The 27,648-nt window shown below is 39.9% G+C and overlaps 1 protein-coding gene and 1 long non-coding RNA gene across 3 annotated transcripts in view; one reads left to right on the top strand and one right to left on the bottom strand.

Annotated features, from left to right (window-relative positions):
- Positions 1 to 27,541, top strand: part of CDK13 (cyclin dependent kinase 13) — a 77,852-nt gene extending 50,311 nt beyond the window's left edge. Inside the window, exons 6-14 of the mRNA XM_019483328.2 lie at positions 3,281 to 3,470; positions 4,279 to 4,335; positions 9,128 to 9,229; positions 9,340 to 9,417; positions 12,182 to 12,298; positions 13,152 to 13,283; positions 16,873 to 17,078; positions 20,541 to 21,083; positions 22,480 to 27,541. Coding sequence (XP_019338873.2) covers positions 3,281 to 3,470; positions 4,279 to 4,335; positions 9,128 to 9,229; positions 9,340 to 9,417; positions 12,182 to 12,298; positions 13,152 to 13,283; positions 16,873 to 17,078; positions 20,541 to 21,083; positions 22,480 to 23,336 — 2,282 coding nt within the window. The 3' untranslated portion in view covers positions 23,337 to 27,541. The remainder of the gene's footprint in view (positions 1 to 3,280; positions 3,471 to 4,278; positions 4,336 to 9,127; positions 9,230 to 9,339; positions 9,418 to 12,181; positions 12,299 to 13,151; positions 13,284 to 16,872; positions 17,079 to 20,540; positions 21,084 to 22,479) is intronic.
- Positions 4,977 to 27,648, bottom strand: part of LOC132250870 (uncharacterized) — a 35,226-nt gene continuing 12,554 nt past the window's right edge. The window contains exons 2-3 of one of the 2 annotated variants that reach the window (XR_009462533.1): positions 14,940 to 15,130; positions 4,977 to 10,348 (exon numbers count right to left, since the gene is read on the bottom strand). This is a non-coding gene — a long non-coding RNA (uncharacterized LOC132250870). The remainder of the gene's footprint in view (positions 10,349 to 14,939; positions 15,131 to 27,648) is intronic. The other variant, XR_009462534.1, reaches the window with a different exon arrangement.

The following is a 27,648-nucleotide window of genomic DNA, read 5'->3' as shown; positions in this document are numbered from 1 at the left end:
TGGGAGTCACTGCAGTCTAAACAAATGTGAAGTAAAATGGATTAACCACTGTCTCCCAATAGAATCACATTCACCCCATAAAAATAGCCCCCGTTTCATTTTTTCTGAATGGCCTGAAAACAAAGCCTCTCCTGAACTGGTCTGAGGCCTCCCTTTCTGGCCATGACCATTTCTGAAAATGTTGGTGTGATACTAAAAATCAAATTTGTAATGACTTGTTTATAATTGCCATTATAAAATTGCAGTATTGCTCTACAGGTGAATGTAGCCGGTCTTGAATGCCTGGTAATCTAGGGCTAGCAGGATTTGGCTCTGGCAGATTGTAGAAGCTGTTGATTCTTGGTGCAATCTGAGTCATATATTTAGTCGTAGTCTGTAAAGTGTGAGTCCACTGTTGCTTTGCATCTGCCTTTGCATCTACCTTTGCTATCGTTCTTCTTAAGTTCATGTCTCTAATTGTGGTGGTTGAAAAGCCAGGTGAGAAGTCACCCCAGACTAGGTTAAGGTTGGGGGGTGCCCTTGATCTATCATATAGATAGAGCACCTCTTCCAACCAAGGTCATAAACTTGTTATTTTCCTTTTAATTCACATTTGGAGTAGGGAAAATAAATGTTAGTTGTGTAGTTCTTTGTGCTTTTCACTTAAGTTTTTTAAGACTAATCTCAAGTGGATACATCCACTACTATAGTACCAGTTATTTATTTTGCCCTATACATAAATGCTAGAATCTTTGCTTGCCCACAGGGAGCTCTGTGGATATGGGTCAGGTACATCTGCTCAGCACTTCCCCAGTTTGTGTGCAAGTGTGTATGACATCCAGGCAAGTGCTCCTTTAATCAGTATCCTGCTCACTTGGCAGAGTTGACAAAAGCAACAATAAAAGTTACAAACCCCAAGGCTAAGTACAGACATTTGGGGGCATTAGGGGGAGGTTAAATTGATTCATAATGGTTGCCTGATATCAGGTAAGCCAGGATGGCAGGGACTAGCCAGCAGGATTGGGGGTCCGGCAGGCTGGAGGGGATTGGGGATCCAGCAAACTAGAGGGCAGGCTTAACCTGTGGAGGGAGAAGAGGACAGGCATGACCTGCAAGGGATCGAGATGGGGAGGTGTGACTCCTGGGTGGGGTTGGGGTGGGGTCCCCCTTAGCAAACCCACACCCCATCCCTCCTGCCTCTCCCCTCACCGGGACTAACTGACTTAGCTCCGGCAGTAGTGAACACTGATAAAAATGGCTGCACCCAGAGCAGCCTGTGGGATAGGGGTTGAGAGGGGTGGCTCGGGGGGAGCAACAGGGTGGGGACAAAAAAATAGACCAGTGCGGTAGAAGGGGGGAGTGAAAGAGCAGTCCTGGGGCTGGGGCTGGGGTCAGTGGCTGGGTTTTCCCAGCACCAGGGCTGCGCAAGGTAAGTAGACAGAAGTACCATGCACTTGGACAGAAGTTGTTCAGCATCTACTCCTTCCTCTCTCTTGTCCAATCTGTGCATCAGATACTGACCTTTGTTTGGTAAACTGACAAGCTGAATGCTAGACTTCAGACTTGCATTTTCTTCTGTTTGGGAATGGTAGAATGTCAAGAGTTTTGCCCTGAGTAGATGCTAGCATTTATACCAAGGTATTGTGTTAGCATTAAAAGGTGTTCTGCCTTTTTTTTGTTTAGGGGCTTTGCAGTTGGATTTGGTTTCTCCATTGCAACCATCTGTGTGTGCAATGAAAGGGCTAAGTATTGCTTAAGAGTCCCCATTGATTTGTTTGAGCCTCAGTTGAGGAGAAGGAAGCAGGAAATGGGTCCTAAAGTAGAGGTGTCAAAGATCTGACCAGCAGAGCCATATCATCCAGCCCCTGGTGTCATCCCTATGCAGGGCCAGTTCAGCACCCCTCCCCATGTGCTTGATCCAGTGCCCACTCCAGTCGGTCTGGGACTGTACTGTATATGTTGCCCACTCTGGTCAGTCTGGGATGTGATGTGCACTTGGTGTACCCATTCCAGGTGGTCTGGGGCAGGTGCCACTTCCAATGCAGTCCTGGACTAGCAAGTTCATGTGGCATGTGGGAGGTTGCTCTCTGAGTCTCCTGCATGCCAGATCCAGTGCCTGCTTTGCTGATCTGGGACTTGTACTGCACATGTGCCCTGGACCAGTCTGAGGTGGAGCTTCATTGTGTTTGCATCCTGATCTGGCCAGAGTGAGTATAGAAGACACTGGATTCAGCATATGGGAGGGGAGAGGGGTTTTGTGGGTCCAGTCTGGCCCACAGGGCTGGCCCTGAACCATTCATCTGGCCCACGGACTGGTCCTGGGCCATTTATCTGGTCTGCATGGCCAAATAAGTTTGATGCCCTGTCCTAGAATGTGAATCATTCTGCTTTAGTCTGTAAGGCGATAAACAAATGTCATCCAGTGAAGCACATGAGCTGTACCAGGATGTGTTCCAGCACAGCTGATCCACTTCATTGGGTGAAACAGGCATCCCATGTTGTCCTGCAGTGTCAGGCAACTGCTGCTCCTAGGACTGGCCAGGGCTTGAGCTGCCGGAGAATGTAGCACATCTGCAAGCAAGGAAACCTGGGTTTCCCCCATCTGCAGAGGCATGTAAAAGTGCCCCTATGTACTTTCATTGAGTAGCATTTACAGGATAATCTGTGCTGTTTGGTGTGGGACAGGACCAATTTTTCCCTCACTATAGGTGTGAAGGAACTTGGGACATGAATTCTTGACTCTTGAATGACTGTTGCTACTGGTGACTACTAGGTTAGCTGTACTTCCTCATTCTGGTCAGTCTTGCATTCACTTGCAATCTGAGAATAACAGGCTCATTTCTAACACAATTCCACAATGGAAACTTTAAAATTCAAAGGATGATGACAGCTCAGCTGTTGCCTTCTGTACTATTACACTTTTTATTTTTTCCATAAGGTCTGCGTAATGAAATATAATCCAGGTTAACCATTTTGCTTACAAAGAAACCTGGTTCTTAGATGGTGTAGCAATCCATGTGCCTGGTCAGATACACACTATAAACTATGATTTTGCTAAGTTTAACATACCTATGACAACCATAGCAGTTGCTTATGTGAAGAAATAATTTTAATTTTAGTGGTAATTGAGTGCAGTTTAGCATTTCAAATAAGAGGCCAATGAAGTCCATCTCCAGATACTATGAAAATGTGAGCAGTTAGGCTTAACATTTGAGGACAAAAAATACTAAGCTGCATTTTTAAAGGTAAAACAAACAGATGTGTTGGGATGTTCTAAAAATGATATTCTCTCTCTTTCCAGGTGCATTTTACTTGGTGTTTGAATATATGGACCATGACTTAATGGGACTACTGGAATCTGGCCTGGTTCATTTTAATGAAAATCACATAAAGTCATTTATGAGGCAGTTGATGGAGGGTTTAGCCTACTGCCATAAGAAGAACTTTTTGCACAGAGATATTAAATGTTCTAATATTCTTCTAAATAATAGGTATGTGAATATAAGTATATACAGATATGTTATACACTAATACCAGACTTGCCTATGGCTACCCAGCAGCAAAGGTGGGAAAAGAATGCAAATATTCCTAGTCCTTGCCCAGTGTGCTAGTCATTAGAGCACCTGTCACATTTGCAGAAAATAGTCCTTGGATGTTAAGTTTAGTTACACATATGAAGAGCAGAGTCTTCTGTGGCTTCCACAGGGAAGTGCAATTGCTGATGCTCATTTGCTTATGATTTAATACCTTGATTCTGACAGTTTTCAGTTAAAGTGTACAGTATACAATAAGAGTGGCCTCTGCCATTTGTGTGACATGTTGGCAGCCACTGGCAGATCAGAGTGGGAACATACAGCACAGCAGGAGATGGGGCAAGGCACAGAAAGAGCAGGAGACTGGATTGGGGAAGGAGATCAGAGTGGCGCTTGGGAAGGGTGAAGGGCTAATTTATGGCACACCTGTATTCAGGTTGGTCCTCATGTACAAAATGGTGGTGTTCCCCTTCAGATGTTTGCTAACACAGTTATTTAAGTGCTTTTACATTATATGTTTTGAATCTTACTAACATACTGCAAAGGACATGCCTGCATTTATCAAGAAGTATTACAAAATGTCCTGTTTCACTTTTTCAAAAATATTGATGGCTAGCGTACTCCATAATTGAAAAGATTATTTAGTAGTGTGAATTAGCGAGGGTCATCTGAAGCTGTATCTGAGCACTTGGCACCTACTTAATTTTGTTTGCAGACCTCTTGATGAGATTATTCACTAAATAGTTATTTGTTCCTTTTCCACCAGAGGGCAGATTAAACTTGCAGACTTTGGGCTTGCTCGACTGTACAGTTCGGAAGAGAGGTAAGATAATGCTGCACTGGAGAAAGGATTTAAAAGAAAATATTATACCATATTTTTCACATATAGCCCACACCTTTTCCTCTAAAACCAGCTGGGAAAAATTGGGGTGTGCATTATATACAAAAAAAAGGAATCCCTATGGGTCTGAAAATTTGGCAGGGAGTGGGGTGGAGTGGGGAGGAAGGAGGAACAGTGGCAGTGTTAATTGCCATGGACCTGGGAGCCATGGCAATTAAACACTACCACTGCTTCCCCTCCGTCCCTCCTCCCCCCACTGTCAAATATCCTGACTTGTAGGGTGCCATACTCCCCACCCACACACCAGATCAGGCTGATGCTTGGGGTTGGTACATGGCCAGACTTGGCATGCTGAGTTCGACCTAGCTGAGTCTGGTGTGCCTGGTCCACCAACACGCTGGCTCTGGAACTACGTGCCATGTGGGACAGCACCTGGGTTGGACTGCCAGTGTTGGATTGGTCTGTGGGCCTTATCTGGCCCAAAGGGCTAGCAGCAGGCTCAGGCTTGCCTTGGTTGTTGCTCTAATTGCTGCCAAGGTAAGATTTTTTTTTTCATAGTTCCTTTTTAAAAACAGGATGTATGGTATATTCAGGAGTGGAATCTATGCAAAAAAATACAATAGTACCAGGAGAAACGTTTTTTTTTATTCTTCTGTTGGTAGTGCCAGAGTACAATAGAAATGATTAGTGGGGAGAGAATGAAGAACACCTGTAGTCATGGTGCTTTAAAAACTGAAGATTGTGTTTGTGCGATACCAAGGTTTTGTCTTTTTAGATGTTTGACAAACATATTGGCGTTTTTTTTGTTTCTTTTCCTCCTAATTGTTTCAAAATACCATTGGTTGGGGGGTGGCTTCTTACTTGAGCATTCACTTGTTGTTTTATGTCCTTTCTTTAAACCTCCAAGGATTAGTGACACCCCAGTTAATCCTTTTATTTTCAACCTAAATTGACTGGAAACAAAAGATTGCAGTGTTAAATGGTCTGCCTGATTGCATAAAATAATATTTCTGTTCTGTAGTTTAAAAACTATTATCCACGTCTTTCTGCACCAGGAAAGGGTTCAAATAGGAAGAAAAAAGTAACATTTTGCTTGCATTGAGTTTATCCATTGCAACCTGCGTATTTTAATTTCGTCCTCTGGGCAGACAGGTCTGGTGAGCTTTGAAGAACAGATATGGGAATGGTTTTATTTGAATAAAAATTTGCTTTGCTTTAGTTTGTGAAAAGAAGTACTTTAAAATGAGTTTGATGTTACAGTTGAACTCTGCTCCTGTTTGTATTTAAGCAAACAGCTGCAGAGTTTATATGGTATAGTAGTAATTTGTTATAAAGATTTGCACTTAGTCTCATGCTTATTTAAAGTTTACCTTGTATGAAAGGTAGTGTGTGGTCTGGTTCACAAAAATCTGTAGTTTACATCACAAGGAATACACATTGGACACTTGAACACATGTTATACACACACATTTGATTGGTGCATACCTGATATTGAAAATGAGGTCTATGGTGTTGATGCCATACAGCATGATTGTTTACTATGGATTCCAGTGGTAAGCATTAGGGCTCTGCAAAGCTTCAGTTGGTGATTCAATTCAGTGGAGAGTCGGCCCAATTCGGTGGCCAGATCTCCGAATCCAAATCGAATCAGGAGGCCCTTTAATCTTTCCAAATCAATTCGGAGAGAATCGACGATTTGATCATAGATACAGCTTTAAATGTATTTTCTACATAACTCAATGTACCAGGTGGCTCGTGAATGCTGAGGTGCTGGGGCAGATGGAGTGTCCCAGGGGAGCACAGGGGGAGGGGGTTCCCAGCACACTTGGCAGCGAACGCAGAAGTGGACCAGAGGCACCAGGGTCCACCAGGGAGTGCATGGGGACACTCTCTCTACCACCAGTTGCTTGGCAACTGGTGCCTCCTGGGTCTGAGGGGGTACCTGGGGTCCCCTCATGGCCAATCGCTGAGTGGGGGGAGGGTGTCCCCCACATGCTCCCTAGTGGACCCGGAAGGGACCTCTTCCCCTCCCCCCCTGCTCCTACAGGACGCTCCATCCACCCCACCATTGCAGTGTTCATGAGCCATGCTGGTACCTTGAAGTATGTAAAAAGAACCATTTAAACTGTCTATGGCCGAATCGCTGATTCTCCAAATCAGCATTGAATCTTCAGATTCGGATTTGGCCATATTGGATCAGGACAGTGATCCGAATCAACAAATAGAATCTCTGTACCCAATTCGGGCCAAATCCGAATCAAATACAGCCTGTTTTGCACACTCCTAGCAAGCATGTTTTGATGGTAGTGTTGTTGGTTTCAGTGTATTGTGTTTAGCTAGCTGCATTAAGTTGAGAATATAAATTTGATGCTGAAAGACAATTTTGCAAGTTGTCATGTGAAAGGAGGGTTGCAGGGTGAATAAGGGTGAATAATTCAAGCCACTGTTTGGAAATGTAGTTTTTTCATGGAGACACTTGTTGCAAAGTGAATGAGCTGACAGGTGGATGCAACCCTAGCACAGTACTATTCAGTGTGTGCCAGGCTTATTTAATTTTTGTGTAACTTTAAGTTTTGATACTGTGGTTGCCATTATCAGATGGTGTTGATGTGTAGACCAGGTGTGTTTGTTAATACTTCCTTAATTAATAGAATATATAGCTTGGGAATGGCAAAACTTAAAATTCAGATGGAATAAACCTAAACAGCAACATTATTACTTTATCAACATAATGAAGATTAAAAGCTATCTATGTTGGTTGACATAACTGCATATTAACTTTTAGAAGGTTAATAAGAAGCTGGTTAGCTCTTGGCAGTTGATTCGTCAGTCAGGTGCCTACTGAGTGTGGTTTTGACCTGCAGTAATAGCAGTGATTCTGGGTGCTTTTAAACAATTGTATTATATAAGCTTTTCTAAATTTTCACTTGTCCATATTTTGACATTTGATTTACTGACCTAATTATGTGCCGTTTAAAAGGATTTGAGATTTAGAATGTTTTACTTTTTTCAGTGATTTCTAGATTTACACTCTCCATTTGTCAAACACAATTTAAAATAGAATTTTTACATAAGCTACAAATTGTATTTCTAAAAGGCACTTTCAATTCTGTGCTCAGCTTGTGAATTCATAGATTTTTGTATATGGAAAGGGAGGAGTTGTCTATAATAAAATAGAATTAGTTTGTATTCACCTGACTTCCACTCAACTCACCACTAGTCCTTGTATTGATAGGTTGTTTAAAAATCATGCCCTAAATTATGAAAAAATATTGAGTATGGCTTTGACAGATTGTGAGCTTGATGGTTGGTCCAATAGGGACCTCACTGGATCCAGCCACCAATCAACTAATTGCCAGCCTGGCAGAAATCACATCAGAACTGGTTCTAGACTCCAGTGCCAACTGACATTTGGCTGATTGTGGGGTACCTAGATTTCAGCTCGGGAGCCTGTGTTCCTCCTGCACTGGCAAGCATGAATGGGGTCTGATCTCTGATCCCTGAATTGCATGTGTGGCTGGCATGGCAGGAGACACAATTGTTGGGATCAGATTCTATTATAGCTTTAAAAGAGCGTTTGTCGGTGGCATTACTCCTGTGGCATTTAAGTTTTTATTTATTTTTTTTTTAATCTGTTTCTTTGGCATAAATGTCCATGCTTGTGGCACACTTTTAGAAGGTGACTGATGACTTCAGTGCATGGGCATCGCTCCTTTTAGTTGATACTGAAGTCCTCATTGTAGGTCAGTGTCTTATCAGGAGACATTTGCCCTGCAGGTAACTATTGTGGTAGCAGCCATGCAGAACATTAGCCTAAGAAAGGTTGTTTTCCTAGAAACCTCTTGGAGCTGGCAATCTTGGCCAGCACCATGCAATATTCTTGTTTAATTTGAAGTATACTTAGGTTATTCAAATGCATTCCTTTGTACCTGTATGGATTTGTGGTTTGAACTTGATTGTTGTCACTAACAGAGCATAATTTATTCAACCTGAAATAGGACTTTGCAGAGGTCCAGAATGTATAGTAGGAAAGCTGAAATAGGCAATTCCTACTGAATATTCGCTATCTTCAATGCTGAAATCAGTGCTGTCCACATGGTAAAATACTGGAATCTGAGCTCTAAAACGGTGTTAAACATAATCTAAGGTTAGCATCCATAATTAAAAAAAAATATTGATGAAGGAATTAGTGAAGGAAGATCAGAATTGATTACCACATGCCCTGAGCAACTGAATTCTGTATTACACCGGAAATCCTTCTGTGGTTCCTAAGTAAAGACAAAAGTAAAAACTCTTATAGCATTAGATACAGAAGAAAAAGGTGCTGTATTGTTATCTTTAGTCATTTTAATATACCCTTCAGTTTTCAGTCTGGTAGAATTCTAGTGGGTTTCTTGGGGAGCTGGTTTTGAAGATCTGGTAGTGCTACAGTTAATAACCTTGAAATCCAGGAGGATCTGAGAAGAACTGAGTGTGGTAAAACTAAAGAGGCTAACTAAATATTGTTAACCTTTAGATTTATTGTCGCATCGAAGTGGGTGATGGTCTTTCATGATTAGGAGGTATTGTTTCAGGCTGTATTTTGGTAGACTCATTTAGGCAGCTTTTTGTTTATTTTTGTATGACGGCGATGATGGTGGACTTAAACTAGTAACAGGGACATTACAGAAAGTGGAACATTTTACTTTTCTCACTTATTTTTTTAGAAATCTAGACTGTTGTTTTTCTTGCATTGAGGCTATAGTTAAAGTTTGAACTCTCTTTTTTTCCCCAGTCGACCATATACCAACAAAGTTATTACATTATGGTACCGGCCTCCTGAACTACTGCTTGGAGAGGAAAGATATACACCAGCTATTGATGTATGGAGCTGTGGGTAAGAATTTTTAATGCAAAAGTAGATGAAGTGTAAGCCATGAACCAAAAGTGAAACTCTCTGATCCTAACAGTTATATTGATGGAATTATGTAAACCTTTATTTTACAGATGCATCCTAGGTGAGCTTTTTACTAAAAAGCCAATATTTCAAGCAAATCAGGAACTTGCACAGCTGGAACTAATAAGGTAATTTGTATGCACTTACAAAACTTTTACTTTTCCATGGGTGCCAAAACAAGGACTTACAGTAGCAACATTTAAAGTATGTCAGAATTGTTGCCCAGAACAAAAAATGGCAGTAACTTTTGGGAAACTGTAAAGCAAAATGACCTTTACTTGGAATTGAGTAATCTTGTAGTCTTCATGGGCTTGGTGAGCTGAGCTTTTTATGTATATTGAAGCTAGAGTTGCTTTCTGCTGACTTACTGTAGTCTGTGTCAGAGTAGGGGTGTACTGGTAGCCGTGTTGGTCTGAGACAAAAAGACGTACAAAAAACTAGAACTCTTGGTTCCAAAATGATACCTTTAAGTTTATTTCCGACCTATGGGGACTTATTACCATCTTGTACCATCTACACTTTTCCCAGAGCCTGACGAAGGGACTTTGATCCCGAAAGGTTGCAGAAAAGGAGTTTTCTTGCCGTTTTCCAGTTGGTCTAATAAAAGGTATCATTTTGGAACCAAGAGTTCTAGTTTTTTGTATGTCTTTGTGTCAGAGCAGGGCATTTGTCATGCCCTGTCTTACAGATGAGAGAGTAGCTTCCTTCCTTCCTTACTTTGCCTTAGCAAATTAAAGGCCAACATGGAGGTGGACATTTGAAGGACAAAGGGGAGGGCATTGCTCAGGAAAAGATTCTCTGCATGCTGCTGGCTTCTGTCATCGCTTGGGTCTTCCACATAGCTGCGCAAGGACTTTTGCAGGAAGGAGCTTCTCTGCCTTGCCCCATAAATTTCCAGATCTTTGTAGATGTAAATATTCTCTTCTCGTCACCCCTATAAGTCTTCTTGGGAAGTTCTTGCTTTGAATTGGTGCAGAGCCTCCTTTCACAGTTCAGCCAGCAAAGTCCTTCCTCTTGCTTCTGATATAATTGATGTCAAAAGGAGGAAGAATTCATACCCTAGAAGGTGGTGGAAAGAGCATATAAGTTAGTCCTAGCAAATGTAATAGAAGCCCAGACCAACTTTCACCTGATCTTTTTCAAGAGAGAGGTCAGTGATGTTGAGATGCCAAAAAGTATTGATTTACATTTACTGTAAATGCTTTATGTAACATGTAGGAAAGCTGGTCTTTACAAACAGCTTTTTAGGAAGTGTAAACCATGGCAGTAGTTATTCTGTTGCTTTGCACTAGTGTAGCGGTTCCCAAACCCTGACAGATTGTGCACTACCAATGATACAACCTTAAGTACCACCGGCAAATTTTTACCATATAAAGTAATTATAGTAAATCTGTTAACGCGTAGCACTGACGGGTTGCCTTTGTGCCACAGATTGGGAACTGCTGCACTAGTGAAAATAAATTCATGCTGTATGAGTGTGTTTTCTTTATCCAATAGATGGCAGTATAACACTTAATTCCAGCTCGTGTACTTCACAGAACTCAGAGTTTTGTATAGATTTAACTGATATAGCTTGCTGTTTGCTTCTTGCTATCAAAAGGATATTCAAATAGATGATCATTAGCTTTGCTGCTTCCTCTTTCCTGATACCCCACATTTGTGTATCACTTTAAAACAGCAGGATGATTTCTGGCATGTTTTATCTGGATCTAAACTGCTTGTAGATAGCATAGTTCTTAATCAAGTATTTGTAAGTTCTTAACTTGTAAATATCTTTAGCAGCATCATAGATGACAGGCAAAATATGGCAAAGTTCATCCTTTTCCATTTCCCATCTGTTGAATCCTTCCCTCCAGGACCATATGTAATGCTAAACCAGGAAAAGTCATCATGGAAAAATAGCATTTTTCTATTTTTTTTCCAAGTATGCTATAGAACATGTAAGCAAGCATGAAGGCAGAACTTGGACTTATTTGTAGCTTGTAGTGACCTTAAAATGCCATAAACAACAGAAGGTTCTTCATTTGCACAAGTATAGCCTACATAGAGGGGGAAAAAAAACGTTTGCTGTAGAAGCCAAAACCAAATATCTGCAAAGCTGGAAGATAAATTAATTTATGAAAAATTAGGTTTCCAGCTACTGGGCCCACAAAGTTTTTAAACCCTGTTTTACAATAAATGGCCTGGTTCAATTTGGATTTAAAAGTCTGGTATTAGAACATGTCAGATAAAGCAAGGAAGGGGTGGGGGGCTCTTGTAGTCCGTCCTCTTGCAGATGAAAACAAAACAGTCACCACCTCCGGGCCTTACTATTCAATTTTATTCTTTCATTGTTAACAGTTGAATTTTTTAAGTTGTCAGTAGAGAGCTTTTTGCTCCTAGCATTTGGCATAGTTTCTGTTCACCTCAGAGCTTAGAGATATAGAGAAAATGAACTAGACACGCTGGATTTCTAAACCTAGGAGGGGTTCTTCCAAATTTCTTTCTTGTATGTTTGGTACCTTGCCATCTGTAGGAGACACCAACCTTCCGTTGGGTTACTGGTGATGCTAGCCAGGTGTAGTTAATTCTTTTATTTTGAAAAATACCATAATTGGCCCTAAAGAATCACTATTTAGAGAAGAGTATGAGATGCAACATGAACTTTCAGGTAGAATTGCTTTGGCCTGTGAAGAATGAGTACCCATCCTTGCTCCTCAACTCACAATGCTGTTCATGATTGTGGGTTGCAGGCATTTTGTGGAGAGGTTTTGCCTAAACAAGCCTGAAAACTAGACTATAGTTTGTTTTCTTTGTATTAACAGTGCTTGTGTTTATAAAACTTGAGCCACTTTCATTTTGTTGTTTTGGTTCTCATACAACTGTTTGTTTTTTGGGTTTTTTTTTATACAGCCGAATTTGTGGGAGTCCTTGTCCTGCGGTCTGGCCTGATGTAATAAAGTTAGCCTATTTCAATACAATGAAACCAAAGAAGCAGTATCGTCGAAAATTGAGAGAAGAGTTTGCTTTGTAAGGATGCCTTCCTTAACTATCTGTATTGCATGAAGTATTTTGAGGACCTGAATGAATGTCATTGTCCCCCAGAGATTTCATTCAGTGCTCACATGTGGAGAAAAATGACTCTAAGTTCCCATCCTTCCCGTGACACTCGATGTGCATGCAGATCTTCTGTCAGTGTTAGTTATGGGTGCTGCATGCATGTGTCAAGAAGGGAGACTTGACCCTAATTTTTCAGCCACCAGTCAGCTTTTACATTAGAAATAGTTGCTTTCCAGGCCTGGGCACACCTGCTTCTTGTTCCTGGGACTAAAAGCTGCTCAGAATACTTGACTCCTTTTAATGCAGTACCCACCTACATCTAAATACATGGAATGGTTACCATTATAGAGTTTTTAGCCATAAGTTTAGTACATAAGGTACATTATCTGAGCCATGTATCCTAGAATAGTGCCACTGGAGTCGTTTTGTGCGAATAATGAACATGAAAGTTACAGAAAACATCTGTAAGACTGTTTAGAATCTTTTTTCCCCTTCCACTATTTTGGGGTTTAGGAAAATGTATCATCCTGTTTGTATTAATGGAGTCTACTTTGTGTAACTTTAAAGCAGTACAGTTAGTATTTGTAGGCCAATTATTCTTTTTTTTTTTTTTAAAGAAAAGACAAAAACCTTCGTCTGCTAAATTCCGAAGCGTACAGTAATTGTATGCAGCCTTGTTAAAAGGGTAATTTAAAAAAATGTTTTATTTTAAGGCTCCAGTAATCATACTATTAAAACCTACTTAGAGAGTATTTTTTTATAACATAAAGATGTGGCATCTAAAAATACAAATGTGACACACCCTCTTTTTTTGTTTTTTCAGTATTCCAGCAGCTGCATTAGATCTTTTTGATTATATGCTTGCTCTGGACCCCAGCAAGCGCTGTACAGCTGAACAGGCTCTTCAGTGCGAGTTTCTGCGAGATGTGGAACCTTCTAAAATGCCTCCACCAGAGTAAGTCCCTTCCTGTGATAATGGTGCTTATTCAATAAATGGAGTCATTCGTATTGGTGAAAATAATCAATAATAGTTTAAATACAAATACTTGTGGTCCGTGCTGATTTTCCCAGTAAGAGAACTGCACAGTTAACTGGCTCCTTTGTCATGACTTAGCAACCTACCGAATTCACGGCAGAAGTAGGCTGCGCAGCAGCTCCTTTAATCTTTCAGATTCCTACCCCTCACCGCTGATTGGCAGAGAGGCCCCACTGCTCATTCCTGGTAGGCAGGGAGGCAAAACCTGTGGTTTTAAATATGGCACTGTTTTTGCCTCCCAACCGGTCAACAACAAGCAACAGGGCCACTGGGGCCCCTTTGCCATTCAGCAATGGGTGGTCGGGGAGAGGTGCATGGGGGGACCTGAAAAATTAAAGGAGCTGCTGGGCAGCCCACGTCAGCCATGAATTCAATAGGTCCCTAGTCATGGCAGGACAGCACACACAAGGTTTTAGTATAGTTGGTTTGTTAAACATGGCATATGTCTTTTCCAGAGTTAATGACCTGTGTGTGTCACTTAAAGTCCGTCTTTGTTCTTTCTGGGTTGAAATATCTGAACTCACAAGTGGTTGTTGGATCCTAGTGTCTATATCCTGCTCCAACATGTTCTCTGCTGGGGTGTAACAGTTGCCAGAGTCATGCAAAAGCATACTTGTAATTGTGTGGGCTGCAGAAGATTTATGATATTGCACAAATTAATCGTGCAGTTCTGTGGTTGTAGGAACATGAAGCCATAAAACGTAGTGGTGTGTTGTTTTTTGTTTTTAAACAGAGCTATGTATTATAATGTAATAATGTTTGTTGTTCACTGGGATTTTGTGATGGCTGTCTTGTTGTTATTAACAGCAAACATACTAAGAGCAGGGGAATTAGAGGGTAAATATTTCAGGATCTGTGTTCAGCAGTGTTCCTGATACAGTTATCTGGAGACACTGAGCACTTAATTCCAATGTTTTTTGAGTGAGTTGCACTTGCAGATCATGTAGAGAAGCTGAAGTTAGTGGCGTCACATTTTTAAATGAGCATTTTTCATTTAAAAGAAGTGTTTTTTTCAGGAATTCCTGAGGGAATCCCTACTTAATGACAGTTGCTACTAGTTGGCTTGGTACACTTTCTACTGAAGCCTTTTGTGGGAGCTGGGTGTCACTGACTGGGAATATGGTCAGAGGCAGCACTAGTGGGCACCTTTTAATTGAAAAACAGCCTATATGCTTTAGGACAGTAGTAGCAGGAAAATGTGCCTGATCTTTATTAAAAAAAGACATTGGCATCTTAAACTTAGTTAATTTGAAAAATGTGGTAGATTATTTCCAGTGCAACACTTGTGCCAGAGCCCCCTTGCTAACTCTTTTTGTTTGAATTGCATTTTCCATTTTTTCCCCATATTTTTTGCTCCCTCACATCCTAAACAAGATACAGAGAAAATAATTAAACTGACTACCTGCATGGCCAGGTAAAAAATGCCAAAAAAAAAAAAAAAATGTAGTCTCCCAGCTGTCTTTATTATCAGCTGTCTTGAGTGTTGTAAGAGTAGGCAAAACATTTAGGCAGATTCTTACTAAGTGAATGTCCCTTAAGAATCCCACTTGATATCTGTGAAAAACCCCCACTCACCTGAAAGATGGTTCTGCAGGAGGAAGCTATTTCTGCCTTCTCCCCACAGTATCTGTCAGCCTAGGAAGGAACAGCTGTTCCTTCAAAGAAAGTGGGAGGATTGCTGAAGGACAGATCAGCCTGCTCTCAGTGATGAGTTCTCTAATTTCCTCCCAACTGGTGCTTGCAGAGCTATTTGGCAGGCCTTTGTTCTAATGTGGGGGGAAAAGAAGACAAAGAAGAAATTGTCATTTCTTTCCTCTCACTCCAAAGAACCATGCACTCTTCTTCAATTGGAGATGAGGTGAATGCTCTACTTCATGTTTCTATAGGTGGTGGGAAACACAAAACAAACCGTCAATCATAGAAGTGCGTGCTTGCCATAGTGTCTCCCTTCTATTGGTAGATGAGAGCAGGGGTCCTTTTGTAGGCAGGAGTGGCAAGCATAGAATCAGGGTTGAGCTAGCTCCCCAACAAAGCTCTGCCTTGTTCTCTCAGTTGGAATGGCTCTTGCTGGCTTCCCTTCCTGACTGCCAGATTGAGAGCAGATGTGTTTTTGAATATGACTTGTTTTGCAGGGGTAGATGTATGCCTTCCTGTCCATTGTTACTAGATACATCAAGAGAATACTGAGTATACCACGTATCTTGTTCCATGTGCTATGCCTGCTTCTGCTGAACAGTAATGGATCTCAGCAGGGGTGAAACCTTTACAAGGGGAGTTAGCAGCTTGTCCCATCCCCCTGATCTTATTTTGATACATTTATAGATTGATTTCTTTAGAAGTGTTAGGTCAGCAAGGATGGAGCCAGATGTGTTTTAAGACTATACATTCTTAGCTAAACAGGAATATTTCCGGTCTTCTGCATGTTGAGCAGCTGTACTAGACACCCCAGAAGTGAATGTTGCCATCATTTTATCCCTGTTTCTATAGATAAGTCCTTCTATGAGCTGCTACAGATAATCAGTTACATGCAGGTAATTATTTACTGCATTTGACTTGCAGTTAAATGAAAGCAATTTAATGAGATAGGTGGTAGACCCTTAGTTCTTTTGTTTAAAGCATTTTCTACTATAACATATACTTTTTGTGTGCCATACCATGGCTGGTTGCTTTCAGCCCTCCAGCTTGAAAAAACAACTTCCTAAAAATGAACCAGTTATGCCCTGAGAGCAGAAGAAGAAAGGAGAAAGGCACTGAGTTTACTTAAAGTTGTTTGTGCCTCTTGACTAGATGCTCAAGTGAGTGTCTGCAGTAGAGCACAGTGTAGACTGGCTGCCTTTTCCTCTGGCATTAGCAGCAGGAGGAAGAGAGAGACCTGTCTAGGGGCTTCAGCCATTATTAAAGGGAAGACCTCAGTACATAACAACCAACTGCATAAATATCATATGCACTGTCCTGATACCGTAGAACAACCCGGCTTGTTGTTCATCAGATTGAACAGCAAAATTCATAATTTTAATACAGATGTTCAAAGATAAGTGGCTGATTGGGTTGCAAGTTACTGGGGCAGTGTTTCCCAAACTTTCTGGACCAACAGGCCTTTGTCAAGTATCAAGATTTGTCATTGACCATCACTGTGTTCTGTTTTATAGTGTGGGTGGGTGGGTATGAGTGGAAAAGGCCGGCATCAACTGCAGACTGCAGCTTGGGAACCACCTTAGAGTACTATGGAGACTTTCCTTTTTATAAAGAAAATGGTCAGTTCCAGGCAGGTAGCTTTAACTGCCATTTCTTTTCCTAGGAGAATGTTTACTATGAAATAAAGGTTGTTGACAAGTGCATTTCCCATGGGGAACATTTTTGAGGTTTTGCTTGCATTTATGATCTTAAGACATATTTCAGATTCCCAATAGAAAGACTCAGTTTTTTTTAATCCTAAATTGAGTATTTATTCTAATGTGATGAATTTTCATACACAGAGAAAACTAAATGTTACTACACTTCTTTTCAGCCTTCCTTTATGGCAGGATTGCCATGAGCTGTGGAGTAAGAAACGAAGAAGGCAGAAGCAGATGGGAATGAGTGACGATGCAACAGCAGCTAAAATGCCTAGGAAGGATATGTCTTTAGGCATGGATGAGAGCAGAACCAACACCCCACAAGGCATGCAAACTTCTTCCCAACTCAAAACTCAGGGCAACTCTAGTGTAGCACTTGGTCAGTAATCTTTTATTTGTCATTTTTTCATGATGTTAATTGTCTTCTGCCTTGCTGATTACGCACCTAGAAAACTAATGTTAACATTTTCAAATTCCTAGGAACTTTTGGCTTGTTAAAAGGGACAAAATATTATTGCCAAAACATTCATCCTTGTCCTCAGTAAGCAGGCATTCCCAATATGACTTGCATTATTAGCTTTTAACCTTGTGTCAAAACTCAGCTATCTGAACTACTAATACTTTGAGGGTGTTTTTATCTATGTTCAGCTGGGGGCTCCCTATGGTGTCCACGCTAGCTGCTCCAATCCCAGTTACATAGCTTCTCCTACGATGCATCAGTGTTATTGGTAAAGACAAGGTGAAGAGAGAGGATGGCAGGACAAACATAGTTTTCAATTCAGTAAAGTTATTTTGTTCCCTGGGCTGTGTTAATCTTTTCCCTTGTTTAAATATATCTGCTTTTGCAAGTCTCTTCCATTTGACAGTGTTGAATGCAGATACTAGCTAATGAGAGAAATCCTAATACAATGGCAAAAACTAGAGAACTACTTCTGTGGTCTTCATGACCTTCAGCCATGAAATCGAAAACCAAACCTCAAGTGTCTTGCTTGGTGGCTTGTAAACTACCAAGAAGAAAATGCTGATTTGCAAACAATCAGAGGGATAAAGTAGTAGTCTCCTGCAAGTGCTGGTACCCTGGCATCTACTTTTGCCTACACACATTTTTAGTGTGCATGCTGAAGGACAGACATGGTACATCATAACAAAGAGTGCAGCTAAACCTAATGCACAGTTAACAAAGAAACAAGCATGTAAGGTTCAAAACAAGCTTTTGATGCTCCAAGCTAGTATACAATGTTACTGAAGTGGGAGGTCAAAGAATTAAAAGACAATAAATGGATATTCTGTCTGGATAGACAGTTGCCCCAAATCAACTCTCAATTTAACAGAAGGCCAGGGGCTTCAAGTACATTATGAAGTGATGCAGTAATTCACTTTCTGACTGGTGAAGTTTTTTACTACTTGCTGCTGTTCATCCTGTTTCCCTCTAAAACAGCTGTGGGATTCTGCCACTTCTTCCACTTCAGCTGGAAATTTTGGCAAGACTTTTAAACTTTGCTTTGCTTAGTCCTGAAAATTTTTCCCACAAAATGTCAAATATTATAGAGAAACTTGTTAAGGGTCCCAATGGCGGTAGTTATTTTCTTTATGTTGTTATAACAGGTGGCCACTGAACAGAGTACTAGTTGCATTAATCATTACTAATATAGTATTAATGGCATATATCAAATGAATTAACTAACTAATGCAAAAATTAATCATTCAGACCTGTGTTGCTCTTTGCATACATATAAGTATATAAAAAGTGCACCAAGGTCAAGAATATGTAGTAGAGCAGAGAGACTTCTGTGTAATAATGAATATTTTTGATGTATGCTCTTAAGCTGTGGAACAATGCTGATGAGCAAACATATCAGAAGTATGTAAAACTGCCTGGGAGACATGCTAAAGACCTGGACATGAGTGCACTATTTAAATGGCTGCACTTGTGACTATGCACCAAGCATTCACATTTCTCATTTTGGGCAGAAAAAATATTAATCCTGGATTAATTGCTGATGTTTAGGTTCTAACAGGAACCCTTGTCATTGGATTTCTTAGCTTAACATATTTATGCGGGACTCACTGAAATTATTTAAGTAGAAACTGCTACAGTTTCCCAGGATGCAGATTGTTTCAGAGGAATCTTTAAACAAACATTTTGGCTAGGCACACTAATACAGCAGTTATCCTCCTCAGCCTATTGTCAATATTTCCTGCACATTTCAAATTTGGATTCCAGGGAAAATCATCTCTTCCTAGTCGTTAGGCCATAATTCAAATCCCGTGTAATCAATCAGTAACAGACCTGATATTTGTTACACGGCTGATTTAACATCAAGAGAATGTGCAAAGAATCTGAGGCGGTAGCTTGTTGCGTTGCCAATTAAAATGTCACTGTTTCCGAATTGCCTGTTTTCACTGCGTTCCAACTGCTAGCACCACAGTGCACGTCAACAATCAGGTTGATTTAATTCTGCAACATTATGCTCCCAACTGTGCCCTCTTTGTGCCCCCAGCTTTTAACTTCCCTTACTAACAATCTAAACACCCTGACTGCTCAAACAATTGTTGGGTATCATGAAAAGCATTGAGATTCCTTTAGTTTCATGTTTGAGACTGTACATTGGCTTGACAGATAAAAAAGTCTATAATAGGAAGATATTGAGCCTTTTGCTTCATTAGAAGTTCAGTGTCTTTTATTTAAATTAAATCAGCTTCTATCCCAGGCCTTTTTTATGTTTCCATAACTGGCAGATCTGTAATCGGAATGAATTGGATTTTGTGGCATTCCCTGTTAGCAGCTGCAGTGTTAGTACGCGAGTGTAGTATGGAGCCATTTCTTTCTGCTTGACTTAAGTCTCTTTTGAGTGACTTAATCTGTAAGCCATGGAAAAGGGATCCTGCTTCATCCATACAGCACATTTTCAGCTTGAGAAGACTCTAGGTGTGTCCTGGCTCTTTTAAATTCATAGGTCTCAGAACGCAAAATTCAGTATCACTTTTAACTTAGATTTTTCTAGCTTCTCTGTCATTGCCTTGCTGCTAACGTTCAGATCTGTGCCTGCCGCCTCTAACAGCAGCTAATGACACATTGCTGTGAAGTTTTAAAACCACGTGTTCACTGATAACCCCCCCTACACCTGCATGTTCTGACTTCCTTGCTTCTTCAAACTTTCCTTTCACTTGTGGCAAATAAACTCCTTATTTTTTATTAAAAAATAATGAAAACCGTTTATGTTCACAAAACTATTTGCCTGCTACTCCTAGTCTTATGTTCATGACTAACTTTGTCCATTCAGCTCTTGTTTCCTTTTTCAGTTTGTTTGTATGCTATTAGCTTTTGGGTCAGTTAGAGCCTGGTCACTTTAGCAGGTGTCAAAATATAAATTCAACATTTGGATGGGAGAGGATATGATTGGAAATGTGTTTTGCAGATGGCCAGTTTTTCACAAAGGGATGTAATATGTCAAAGATAGGAAATTCTGTAGGAACTGGAAATCTTACAGCTGCCTGGAACAGGTGGCCTTAAGCCCCAGCTTAATTGTATTGTGGAAAGTTGAGCTCAAACCTGATGGTTTTCATCTGTTCATTTTTGTGCGTGCATGCGTGCGTGTGTGTGTGTGTGTGCATATGCAACCCCTTTAAGCCATTTTCTCAGTATTGGATCATGCGATACCATTTCCTATAAATTCTCCTCCAAATGCAATTAATTTGTAAAAACATTCCATGTCTGTGTTGTCAGAGAACCGTACTTTGCCAATTATAGCAGCCCTGGTAGATAGATCTGGATTTGGAGTCACCAAAGTCTGACAATTCTAAGTTCTAACCTTGTTGGTTTTCTTTTTTTTCTTTTTAGTGAAAACAAGCACTGGACAGCAGTTAAACCAGAACGAAGTGGCAATCCTACTAAATTTGCTACAGTCTAAAACAAGTGTTAATTTGGCACAATTTGCCCAAGCGTTGAATATTAAAGTAAACCCAGAGACTCAGCAGCAACTAAATAAATTAAACCTTCCTGCTGGAATTCTAGCAGCAGGTGAAAAACAGTCTGAACAGCTGCCACCACCACCACCAGACCAGGAGTCTTTAAAACAGCCAGCAGTCACTCAGCCTCCTGTACCACCTGCTCAGCTGAATCAGCCTAAAGTTGAGACTGATGCTACCCAGGCGGCTGTGCAGAGTGCATTTGCTGTTCTGTTGTCTCAGTTAATAAAGGCTCAGCAAACAAAACAGAAAGATCTTATACTGGAAGACAAAGAGAATGGATCAGGAAATGAAATGTCATTGCAACTCAGGCAGCCTCCAGAGCCCAGCACTCCTGTCTCTGGTAACCGGGATGAGATGGACTCTCCAGTTCCTGCTTACCCACATCTGATCAAATCACTGTATTCCTCTGCAGGTACTGACAGTCTTACATGCCGCTAGGTAGTAGAAGGAAACGTGATTAGTTTGGGGGATAAGAGTTAACATGCTTTACACTCCTGGGGGATGCATAATTGTACCAACTTAGAAAGCACAGAACATGTGCGGAAGGGATAGGGTTGAAAGTGAAGTAGTTGAAACGAAGAGGTTTCATTTCCATTTGTCACTTGGAAAGTTGATTGTGTCCACAATTTTCTGCTGACAAATGTGCCGATACTCTGGTGTTTTCATTAGCATTATTTTGGGAGCACCTAGATTCCTCAGTCAAAACTGCAGCCCCGTTGTGCTTATGCTCTACAAACAAAGCAAAAGCTAATTCCTCGAAAAGGTTTAATAGGGCATATGCACCCATTTACTTTTTTGGTAAACTTTTGTTTTCAGAAATAAAACTGGTCCGCCCCAAATAATACGTTTTTAACTGAGCAAGCCGCATCTACGGAAATTATATTTGCGAAGTGAAAATGGGACAGTTTGGAGACATGGTACCGCGTACGCCTCAAATAGTTAGCTATAGCTTCCTCACACTTGTCAGAAGTTGTGTTAAATATAATTAGGTGACTACCTCAGCTATACTTCCTTTTGGTTTAGTTGGTAAATGGTGCTGGCAACTCTGCACAAATTTTTTGTAAGGTACGGTATTGTTTTGATTATAATTTGACCCCATGTGTTTTCTGGTTTAGTTTTTGAACAGAACCTTTCTTTACTAAATGAGTTGCTAGCTTTTGATAAAAACCTTAAGCTGCTTATTGGCCTGACAAAATCCCACTGAAGAATCGTATAACTGAGGAAAAGACCCTGAGTCAAATTCACTAAAAATGCTTAAAGACTGCTGGACTGAAATAAAGTCTGACTTAAGATTTTTATTGCATGCACAAAAATGCTGCAAATACAAAAGTAAGATTGCAGAGGGCCCAATTAATAGTTCGACCCTGTGTGCATTTTCTTCTTTTTATGATTCTTTTGGAGAGAAAGAGAAGGTATAGACCTACAATGGCAACAACAGAGGATATGACATCTGCTTGTTACATTTGGTAGAAGCCCTTCTGTTTCCCAGGACCCATCTCTCAAAGGGCTTTGGTTCATGTTTTCTGTCCACTCTTCTACACTTCTTGGAATAGCATTTAAGGGTCATGTGCCATTTCCGATTTAAATTGGGTGGTGAGGTAAACCAGGTCTTTGTTTTTCCAAAGCACCTTGTGCCCCAGTTGCTTTTAAATTTGACTGTACTTCCTTCAACTTGATTTCCTTTTAAGTGCTGTGGCAGAGTTTAAGGTGTTCTAGCCAAGTGGTCTTTCCCTTCTGGCCTTGGAGCTTTTTGACTAGGAGATCCAGAATTCTTTCTAAGACTCTTCCTTTCTTTCAAATCAATTTAGGTCAAGATGATGTGGTTAGACAGCCTGAGATGAGGCTTCTAAACCGCACGCCAGAACAAGAGCGCCCTCGCATCTTGCCCCCAGACCAACGTCCTCCTGAGCCACCAGAACCACCACCTCTCACTGATGAAGACCTTGACTATCGGACAGAGAACCAGCATTTGCCTATTAGTAATTCTTCAGGAACAGATCCTCATGCAGGAGTGAAAGCAGCTCTCCTACAACTGCTGGCTCAGCACCAGGCTCAGACAACAGATGAGGAGCCTGTAAAAACTAGTGTGGATTATCAGGCAAGAGACTCCTACGTACCAGGTCCAGACTACAAGGATAACTTTGGCTCATCTTCCTTCTCTTCTGCCCATTACAGTAGTAGTGATGGAATAGGAAGTGGATCGTCTGGGGCATTGGAAAGGAGGAGCTACATTGGAAACTCAGATATTCAGTCTTTGGATAACTACAGTACTGCTTCATCTCACTCTGGGGCTGCACCTCCATCTTCTGCCTTTTCAGAACCGTTTTCCAGCTCAGTAACTGGTTATGGAGACATTTACCTCAATACTGGTCCCATGCTATTTAGTGCTGATAAGGACCATCGATTTGAATATAGCCATGGCCCTATCCCAGTTCTGGGAAACAGTGGTGACACTTCCACGGGGTCAGAGAGTACTCATTCTTTACCCACAAAGATGCACAACTATAGCTATGGAAGTAATCTACAGGAAAACCCTAGTGGCATTAGTCACCTGCATGGACAAACTTGGACTTCTCCTGCCCAAGGACCTGGATATTCCCAGGGATACAGGGGACACATTAGCACATCAACAGTCAGAGGGCGAGGCAGAGGATTACCATATTGAGTATCTGTTTTTCCTCAGGCACATCATTTTTATCTGGAAAGACTTTTTTTTTCTAGCTGCCGTTTAAAGCAGCAGTCCAACAGACTTGAATAATGTTAATTCAACAGCTTTATTTTTATGTGGAAAAGGGTCTTGCATACAGTAGGAAAATTTAAAAAAAATGCTTAAAACTCATGCTGTCTGAATACTAGATAAATTGATTGTACATGGTCACAGATTCTAGTTCTGAATTTTATTTTGTATTTTGGCAGTTTTAAGTGGATGCTAAATTTAGGGACATCAGCTTTTTATGGCACTCTTTCAGAACTTCTGAACTATGCACATTTGTGCTTTTTTTGTAAGTTTGGACCAACTTTTATGTAAAAAAAAATTTTACAACAATCAAAGCAGGGCACTGATTTATTTGGTATTTTTCTTTTTACAGAACTACCTTTAGTCAAAGGTCACTGTCAGTCTTTGCACTGCTTTCAGTGTTATTGTGGAAGGTGTACTTTGTGCTCATTTCAGATAATAAAACACAACCTTTCTCTTGATGCAACCATTTTATAAATATTGGTCAATGTTATTTTTCTTTCCTTTCAAAAAGTGGATGTCCTAGTAAAATAATCCTCCCCATCTCCCACACGTTTATATGAAAACTATTTTACTTGAATGGTAAGTGCCTTAACATGTAAGCTTAAGGTCTGCAAAAATTCCCTGTATGTTTACCCCTTTCCTTAAAAGTACTTTGTGGTTTGAAACAAAGAATAGTGCTAAATATAAATAGTTACACTGCATAAAAATATCAGTCATTATAGGAGACTTCAGTAGACCATAATTTAAAATATCATTTGTCATTTACGTCAGATGAACCAACCACTTAGTAGCTACCTGGTTTTCTCTTGTTGAAATAAGTCCTCATGTTGATTTTATTAAGTCCCCACATTGACCACTATATGTGAGGAAAAAAAAGTTTCCTTCACCTCACTCTTTCCCAAGAGGCATATTAAATATTCCAGTCATCCTGCCATTTCGGCTCTGTATTATATTGGCCTGTTGGGTGTTAGATTTTTTTTTAAGACAGAAATATGAATTTTTCTTTTAAACGTCAACAACAGCAATTAATTAATTCTGTGTGAAAAGCTGACACTGTCTTCTCTTACCACATATTTAGAAGCGTTATAGAAAGTAACCAAATGTAAATGACCAGTATTTAATACAGCAGCAATTTTTTTATATTGGGTCGTGTTCTCTGTAAATTGTGATGGTGCCAACTAACCCCTTTTATATTCGGCTATTCCTTTGATCGTTTTAATACTTGAGTTGGATCTCTTTGAACAGCGGATAGTGACTGTAGCTGAAATTGCTACCAGAAACCACTGCTCCAGTTTTAATATTAGAGATTCCAGCATGTTTTTTGTCTGAGAACAGCGCTCTCTCTTCTGCAGAGAGAAAGGTACGACTATTTTGCATGTACTTATGAATGTTTAAAAGCCCATATTGGAAACAATTTTCCAACTGATTATCCAGTTGATAAGTCAGTACATTATGTAACTGCGTGTTTAATTATTACTTTTTAAAAAGTAAAATTTCTACTTAGGCTATTGCAAATGTAGTCTTGTCAGTGACTTTTTGGATTTTCAAAAATAGAAGCCAAAGTTGTCTTATTTAATACTCTGATTCTAATTTATGCCTAATTACTGCATTGTAGTGTGTGGGGGGGAAAAAAGCTTACCTAACTAGGTAGCAATTGAGCATCTGCATAGGAAAAATGGTGAGTCTGGTTGCTTAAGATATCCCTGTAAATCTGCCAGTTATCTAAGTTGCCCTCAGTGGAGAATTTTGCTGCCTAAGCTGAAAAGAAATATTTGTGACCTGAGTAGCCTATGTTCAAAAATTAAACACTTTATATAATGACACTCTGTTTGGACAGTTTTTCTTGTACGCACATCTTAGTTTTGTCATTTCCCCTGTAAAATCAAGAGAAAATAGTTTTATTAGTGTCTTAAGACAGGACAGTGTCAGCTACAACTTACTTGTTAAACAAAAAAATCCCACCATTCTCAGATAGAAACAAAATCCATGATTTTTAATAAAGTCAGGCAAAATGCTTTCAAATCCCTTGAACAACTGTCAGGGATGGAAATGCATGATAAAATGCCAAGCTGCTACACTTCAAAAAGTAAATGCTGGTGATACTTCATTAAAAAAAAACAGGTAAGTCAGAATAAAAAATAAATTACAAGAACAAATGATCTAATAACAAAATCTAAAGAAGCGATCATAGAGCCTCTTTGCCACTTCTGACTTTGAGGGAAATTTAAGCCAGCAAGATGTTCCTTTCACTTATCTCCTTTGTGTACATATGTAGTGGTACCGCAGTGTAAGGACTGAAATATTGTGACAATTACATTGAAACTTTGGCATGTTTAATGAATGTTAATATGAAATCACTTGACTAATTTTAGTCTTGAAAATATTTAACAGATCACTAACTTATTAAAAAAAAGTCAGTCTTAACTGTATATGTATAAATACAAAAGATTAAAAAGCTGACTTCCAAATGGATCAGAAACAGGCTTGTTGAGAACTGTGAGTTCCTTCACACGTTGTTGCTGGAGAGTGCATTGTACAATTTTCTACTTATTTAGTTTACAGAATATTGGCCTAACATTTGAAAGCATGCAGCCTACAGCACAGGTTATCTGGAGGTGGGGCTGAATTATGCTCATACATCAAATCAAGATGAGAGATCCCCCTCTTCCATCCTATATATGGCACTTCGCCAGCTTGCAAACACCTGAAGTGTATTGTGAGGAGCTGAGAGGATTTATGTGGTGCAAAGAGTGTAATCACTCTACTCCCATTCCAAGTAAACTTAATGCATGGGAGGAAGTGTCTCCTTAGTGCACACTGATTTCAGGCAGAGAAATAGCTTGTTGGGCAGTTCTCAGGCTGCAAAAAGAAAAAAAAAGTAACCCCTGGGACTGGTCAGAAACTTCCAAGAACCATTCTAGCCCCCAGTTCATTCAGAATATGGGCAACACAAAGGTGGCTTTATTACCTTTGCTCCCTTTTCCCTGTGGCTGACACCATCTATGCTGCACCTAAGATGCACTAGAAAGAATTGGATCTGGCATCAAAAAGTAAGTGCTCTACAATGCAGAAGAAAATAGTAAAGTATTTTGGCCTTGGACATACCGAAGGTTTAATAGTTCATTAGTTTTCTTGTTAATGTTACAAGAGAAGAAAATAATTAAACATGATGGTGCTAATATGACAGTGACTGAAAACATCTGCAGTACATGGCTTTGACCCCAGGAAAAGATACATTAATCAAATTCATGATCTAGGAAAAAAGAACAGAAAATTAAATGTAATGGGATACTTATTTTGAGTGCAAATATAATTGCTGGAAAGATTAATTATAGATTTTAAAAACAACTTCTGTACTTGTTCCTTAAATGATTGTTTCAAGTTTAATTATGATTTCCTCTCATCGTAATAGGCATAAGATGCCTAATTAAACAGGAATGGAAGGAGTCTTAATGTAACCTCGGTGCTTTGAGATTGCTTTTCTTGTTGTGTTTGCAGCAGGAGTTTGGTACCAGTTTTGAGGAAGATGTTATACACAGATCACTTAGATTTGTAAATGCTCAGTAAAAAAGTATTTTTTTAAACATTAACTAGCCTAGATAACTAGGGTCTTTCCTGTGGTCTTTATTGAGAGAAAATTCCATCAGATCCCAAAGTACAAGCTCTGGCCCTAAGTTTAATTTCCAATAGAGGAAAAAAAAAAAACTTTAGTCACATTTTTTGATGACTTGTTTTAGATTTAAGGATGAAATGGCCCAGAATGAACTTATGTAGATGGGAAAATATTTGATAATGCTTCTTTTATTTCCCCCATAAAAAGGAAGCATTGATTTGTTCTTCATACTCATGAAGTGTACCGTGACATAAACAATTCCAGGAAACCTATTCAGATCAAAACTTGGTTTACTATTTACAAATTAAATGAATACAGCCCGACTTAAACTTTAAACTAATTTGTGCTTAACAGAGTTAAGTACCCTTTATTGCAGAAGTTATTTTAGTGCAAGAAAACCTAATTCAAAATACCAAAACTGTTACTTCAGCTTACTTTTTCTGTTTGTTTCTTTAAGCCATTTGTAATATAAGATGTATTGTGTGACCTGTAAATAAAATACCATGGTAACTTCAAAGTTTTTATCCTTGTTTTCCCTCTTTGGACATGTGCTAACGTCTCACAAAAGGACTTCATATTTTACTTTGAGTTAGATTGAACTGCCATTATTTTCTTAACTTGAAT

The sequence above is a fragment of the Alligator mississippiensis genome, chromosome 5 (assembly GCF_030867095.1).
Source record: "Alligator mississippiensis isolate rAllMis1 chromosome 5, rAllMis1, whole genome shotgun sequence".
NCBI lineage: Eukaryota > Metazoa > Chordata > Crocodylia > Alligatoridae > Alligator > Alligator mississippiensis.
Note: the sequence above shows the minus strand (reverse complement) of the source record. Positions and strands in the feature narration are given on the sequence as shown.